Source organism: Arachis ipaensis, chromosome B7, assembly GCF_059453495.1.
Source record: "Arachis ipaensis isolate K30076 ecotype BB chromosome B7, ASM5945349v1, whole genome shotgun sequence".
NCBI lineage: Eukaryota > Viridiplantae > Streptophyta > Magnoliopsida > Fabales > Fabaceae > Arachis > Arachis ipaensis.
This window is the reverse complement of record NC_142442.1, coordinates 32849946-32856576: the sequence shown is the minus strand read 5'-3', so window position 1 is coordinate 32856576 and position 6631 is coordinate 32849946. Positions and strand designations below refer to the sequence as shown.

The 6631-nt window shown below is 36.9% G+C and overlaps 1 protein-coding gene across 1 annotated transcript; it reads left to right on the top strand.

Annotated features, from left to right (window-relative positions):
• Window positions 1–471: 471 nt before the first annotated feature.
• Window positions 472–2356, top strand: LOC107608003 (Calcium-dependent lipid-binding (CaLB domain) family protein). Its single transcript, XM_016309897.3, has 2 exons — window positions 472–1031; window positions 1648–2356. The coding sequence occupies exons 1-2, from the start codon at window positions 575–577 to the stop codon at window positions 2178–2180; spliced, it is 990 nt and encodes a 329-aa protein (XP_016165383.1). The 5' UTR covers window positions 472–574; the 3' UTR covers window positions 2181–2356.
• The last annotated feature ends 4275 nt before the right edge of the window (window positions 2357–6631 follow it).

The following is a 6631-nucleotide window of genomic DNA, read 5'->3' as shown; positions in this document are numbered from 1 at the left end:
CACTAAAGTTTTTCCCATTAGGTTTTCTTTAGTAAGGTTTTAATGAAGCATATTCCTAAATGGTCATCCGAAGGAGAGTGTTAAGATAAGTATGATGATGTGGATGCTCATTTAATGGGCGGTTCACTCTTTCCACAAATGAAAATTCACTTTCTCAATATTGAATGAAATTAATTGACACTACTCTTGTACGCCTATAAATAGGCATGAACTGATACAAATATATACACATACACAGCAATAACAATAATTATTCTCTCTCATATACTGTTCTCTTTTTTTTCTCGTTATTATATATATTAGTAGATATATATAAATTAATTTTATTGAATTAATTATATTGGCTATTATTAATACTAAAATCTTCTATTTACACATCTTTATTTTATATTTAGTACGCCTTTTATTTATTTTACAACAAAAAGATGCATTTTCATTAATTAATACGGAATCCAGTGTACAATAGCACATATTTCATTATTATTGGTGCCACGTGATCCTCTTTTGCGCGCAACCAAAGTAAAGTAGCCCCTTCAAGTTCACACTAAAACTTTCTTGAGCTGAAAATCCATCAATGGCGAAAATCTGGGTGGAGATATGCCTAATATCAGCTCGTGGGGTACGAGGTTCGACACCCTCACTGTGGAAGCGCCAATGGTACGCTGTAGGTTGGGTTGATCCAAACAACAAGTACTGCACAAAAATCGATTCTTCTGGAAACTCTAATCCTCTTTGGAGAACCAAGTTTTCTTTTCAGGTTGATACAGATTCCGAAGCATGTTTTCAAGAACTTGCACTTAGTGTTGAGGTTTATAGCAGGGACCCCATTTTCCTCACCGAGAAGCTTCATGGCTCAACAACGGTTTTGCTCAAGGAGTTTCTCGCAAAGCATGTCAATGAGAAGAAGAAAAATTCTGAAGAAGAAGTGGGTAGCTACCAGTTGAGAGGGAAGAAATCGAACAAGCCCAGAGGTTTCATTGATGTCTCGGTTCGTGTTTCTGAGGAGAAAAAAGAGCCAATTCCCCATTTAGGTGTGTGTTTATTCTTCACTATTTAGTAGTATTTGAAGGGTGAACTGAGTGTTATGTTGTTTTACTTGAAAATGACTTACTTGCTGAACTTTTTAGACATGAGTGTCTTTCTTTTTGAGATGCACAATAAAAAAAAAACAGTGTATTTGAGTCCTATTGTATCTCTCATTTTGTCGTAGTGTTACCAAAGACTTCTGTGTCTATGTGTTTGTGGCACTAACCAAATGGAGGCTTAGTACTCAGTAGAGACACAACCATAGACAGGATTGATTTGTCTAACAATGCAGATAAAGAAACATCAGAATTCAACCTCTATCTGCACTGTTTTGCAAACTCTGCGATCTTTGCCACAGTTGGATTGTTTGGGCTTAATTGAATTGAAAAATAATACTTACTTCATTCCGAAATATCTGTTACTTTTGATATTTTAATACATTTAAAACTAAATGCATTTAATTTAATTCCGAAATAATACTTACTTCATTCCGAAATATCTGTTACAATGGAATTTAATTTATTTTTGAGTAGATTTATTGACAACTTTTATTCAAGTTTACCTCATATTTGGAAACATAATAATGTGGTTTGAATGAGGTTTCTGGGTTTTTTATTCTAGGTAATGATGAAGGAATAGTTCTCCAAGATCATGGTAATAAGCCACACTTGGTCACTCATGGTGGATTTAGGCAAGGCTATCCACAACAACCTATTCCTCAATCATTCAATGGATCATATAAACAAGAACAAACTAATGCTCCTTATGCACAACAAGTGCCATTTCCTTCAAACTATTCCAACCCATATGGGGTTGGACCAAGCTACACTGCATCTGCTGGACCAAGCTATTATCAACCAGCTAGAGGACCTCCGCCGCCAATGCCTCCTCCGCCTTCAAAAGTTGGCTATGCTCCGAGTTTTTACCCGAGTAGTGATGGATTCGGACCTAGTTACATTAATATGCCATCTTCGTCGTCATATGCGGCTGCACCTAATAGGCCGAGGGGACCTCCAGGGTTTGCAATTGGGGCAGGTGCCGGGGCATTAGCAGCTGGTGCTGTAATGTTTGGTGATGATGCAATGTCAAGATTTGATGTTTCTTCAAGCCTTGGAGATCCTACCATTGCCATAGTAACCGATCCACTTTTCTGAGTAAAAATCAAGTTCATTCTGTAATTATATTGTGATATTTTGTTTTTGGTACAATTCAATTGATATTGTGCTGTATGGCTATGCCATAGGAGTTGCACTTTATTCATGGTTACTTTAGTTTCTTCATGAAGTTTCCCTTTATTTTTATAATGCATTTTATTTTTTTATTTTGTTTCTTCACTTTCTCATACTTTCTCCGGTATATGTTTTCTTTTTGGTTCCCTCCTACATATGTTAAACTGGTAACATTTTCAATGCAAATTCCTAACAAAAATAAGTTAGCTGGTCACGCTCAAAATTAAAATCTAATTTTCAAATCCAACTGGTTTGGAAAATATCCTGCAAGTAAAGTAATTAAGGTAAATAAGCCAAATACTTAGGGTCATTAGATATTTTTACTTAAAGGACTCTTAAAACTAAATTGATTTAAATCGTGGAGGCCACTCAGATAAAAAAAAGTCTTTTTTTAAAGATATTTTCATGTTGTGTTTTAATTAGTTTCTGTATAATTTATTCGGTGTTACTCATCACATATTATTAAATTTCTCAAAATATTTTCTTTCCAAAAACAATAAAAAACATTTAATTTGGACTAAAACAAAAAAGGTAATAGATTAACTATTATATTTTTTTAAAAGATTATTTACATAAAAAAATATATTACATTCATCAAATATATATATATATATAACAAGCTCAAACCTCTTAAAATTTTTATAAATAAAAAAATAATTAATTTATATTCGTACAATATATAAAATAATTACTATATTATTATTATTGTAACACCCTAACTACCAAAGTTCACGCTTCCGGCTGCGCAACTCTGATAGCTCGGACATTACGACGACACTTATACTATTTAATACTAAAATATGAGCCTGTCTAAAACTTTAAACCGCAACACCGCTCCCAAAAACACTTTCATCCGATAACATACATCCATAAATACCAGACAACTTACAAAACTCATAAAGAGTACATCCGTATATATATACAAATATATATATATATATATATATATATATATATATATATATATATATATATAAATAATATTACAAACATAATCCAATACAATCCCTATCCCTCTTATAGATTATATCAAGATAAAGGCAAGGGTACAATAAACCATAATCAACACAATACAAAGCATCTCAACAACAACTAAATGAACTCTTCGTAACTTCTACGCCCATATCCTGAAAGGGAAAAAATGTAGGGGGGTGAGAACATCATCCTCGAAAGGGTTCTCAGTAGAGGATTTTTGGGAATTACTGTAATAGGATACATGAAGATAACCGCATCAGTGATTAATAACCGTCTTATGCCTCTTTTAAAAAACAGCGGTTTACAATAAAAGAGGAATCGGAAATCTTTTCTGAAAAAGGAACAGTTCAATTCTCAAAAACTCAAGAGCCTTTCAAAACGGTTTATCTATGCTGAACCAAAATAGCTTTTCATACTTTATTCCAAGCCAGAAACACAAAACCGAAATCAACAATCGGTTCATCTCATTCCAACCACGGCACTAGGCCCAGACAATCCAACCATCAACAAATCACCACAATCCAACAGAGTCCCAGTAGCAAACACACATAGGAAGATGCAAGCACAAACAAACAGTTATTACAAGTAGAACAATTAGCAATTTATCACATAGGCAAACCAAGTATAATATACACACCCAAACAATGTCACATAGATGCATATGATGCATGCCTGTCCCTAGTGGCTGATGATATCATCTGTCGGTTACCAAGCCAACCCGACGTGTCCGGTAGCTAACCCGGACACAGTCTCTCTGTTGCGCTTTATTATCATTAGAGGGTATCTGCGCCCTGTCGCCATTAGAGGGTATCTGCGCCCTGTCGCCATTACAACCAGAGAGAAAACACAAGCATACTCGCATACAACATTCATCTCAGCCATCCGGCTTAAATTCACAATTCATTCGATTGCATACATGCATTTATACTCAATCATGGATCACCATCCATCTCAGCCATCCGGCTCACGGTTCAATCCAGAACCAGCCAATTTATCAATAAATACAGCCCTTCGGCTTAAGTTCATAATTCATAATCAGCCATACGGCTCACAACTCATTCGGCAATCAGCCATAGTTCAATAGCATACACGGCCATTCCGGCTCACAACAAAACAACACTTCCACCTTTCAACATCATCAAATTCATAAAACCGGCATTTAAGCCATAAATCACTTTTCTCAAGCCATTTCACTTTGAAATCAAATTTCAACTCTTTTTAGCCTTGGCTTTAAAGATCTCATTTCTCAAATCATCTCAGGCTCATAAGCCAAATTTACTCAAAGTGAGTTCCCTTTTTAAAACAAAGCCACTCTCGGCATTCTCTTTCCAAAACTTCCAAAACCATGGAAAGTTAAAGATTCTTTTTGGGAACATTCAAAATCACCCATCCAACAATGGGATTTTATAACAAAAGTTTCTTGCCAGAGTCCCAAGTCTTTAGGGAAGGTCAACTTATATAAATTCCTTAAAATTCATTGAAACTTTTAAAATCATAGATTCTCGGTTCAAGTAAATAAAACTGAATTTATTATGAAACCGATCATACAAAATCACAAGTTCCAACCCGGTCCAAAAATCAACTCATTTGAAACGGAACCGGTTCATTTGAATCAAACCACTTTCAGGTTTCTTTTTGGAACCCATTTTTCTAACTCTTCCAAAATGCCTCAAACTTGATTACTCAATCAAAAGTCTAAATTCCTTTAAAATCACTAAAAGCTCCTTTTTATATTGAAATCAATATTAGAGCATCATTCTTTCCTTCAGTGATTCAAACTGTACAAATAGTTCGTTTCTAAATAAGCCGAACTCAACGCATAAAGTTCATTAAATAAATTAAGCTTGAAAACATAAATATTCTCTTAATAAATCAATTAATACAATTTCTCAAATCCAGCCCTTTATAAATAACTTTTCAAACACGACTAGGATTTTGCAGAAATTTCGGCAGCACCTCCCCTAAAACTTGGACTTTTGCCACCCGGTTCGGGTCCCAACTAAACCGTTTTTCATTCCTTTTCAACAGCTCAAAACCAGAAACCAATTCAAAGCAAGCTAAATTCCAACAGTCGCCTCAGTGGCATATCTCGAGAAAACCATTTCAAAGTCAACTCAATATCAACCGATTTAACTCATTTCCAAAGCTTTAAAGAATCAGTTCAGCAATAAATAATTTATCAAAACCAAATCAATTAAAGCAACCCAGGCTGAATTTCAAGGGTATTCTATCTTTCACATCATCAAAATAATCAATTCAATTCAAATCAATCCTCAACGGATTAAACTCAGATTTCAAATATTTAAAGAATCAGCTTCAAAACATTACATTTCACAAAGCCGCACAACAACTCAGCCAAACCAACATTCATAAACATTCGAGTCAATCAAATAATACATAAGGCCGATACAATCACCAAATACACATTTTCTCACATAATTATCCATATGTAATAATTCCAACATATAGAAATATAGTTTTTGGAAAGCGCCCCTACCTCAAAACGCAATTCCATAATCCAAACGCGTCACAGGAACCTCCTCTCTTAAACCGAAATCACCAACAACCGCAACCTCGGCTCCAAGCCACTCCCGCGGTAACCACAGCAACACTAATCGCGACATATAACAATAGAAACTCAATCTTATAGCAATTGATGCCGCAAAACCTTAGTGTATGAAGCCAGAATAGTAACTAGAGAGCTTTCAAATTGAAAACGCTTACCGAATGAAGAAGGAACAGCTAAACCAGAACAATGTCGCCCTTCTCCTGCGCGTGCACGCATGCTCCCTCTTCCTCGCGCCGGGCTCCTGCATCGCACCCCTCACGTTCGCAGTTCTGGGTCCGGCGCGGTTCAATGGCGATTGACGGCGACTGGACGCAGCTCCTCCAGCTCGCGTCTCCTTTTCTCCCAGCGTCGCCCAGTCTCAGCCTTCCTCCTCCTTCGAGTTCGACGGAAAGGGACCCACGGCGGCATCAAACGGCGGCAGCAAACCCCAGTGCCACCGGCGCAAATCCTTGTCTCATCCTCAGATCTCGCTCCTTTCGTCTCTGCGCGACGCGACGGCGCGGCGGCAGTGACGCCCGCCGACGCCGTCCTCCTCCTCTCCTCTCCTTCTCGTTCCTCTTCTCCCACTTTCTGCTCCTCTTTTCTTTCCTTCATGGAAACAGAAGGAAGCTGTGTGTCGTGAATGAAAGAAGGAAGGAAAATAGGTCAAGTGTGGCGGCTGGGTTTGGGAGCTGAGTGGGGTTGAGGGAGAACCGGGTCGGGTAATGGGTTACCGGGTTAGGGTTTTCCTTATGTGAAAATTAGGGTTAAGGGCATTATGGTAATTTCACATAAAATTAGGAATAATATGGTAATTGAAATCCAATGTAAATCCAACACTTATTGTATATGG

Coding starts and splice junctions, on each gene's coding strand:
- LOC107608003 (XM_016309897.3), top strand. CDS start 575: ATGGCGAAAATCTGGGTGGAGATATGCCTAATATCAGCTCGTGGGGTA. Junction 1,032..1,647: donor AGAGCCAATTCCCCATTTAG/GTGTGTGTTTAT, acceptor TTTTTATTCTAG/GTAATGATGAAGGAATAGTT.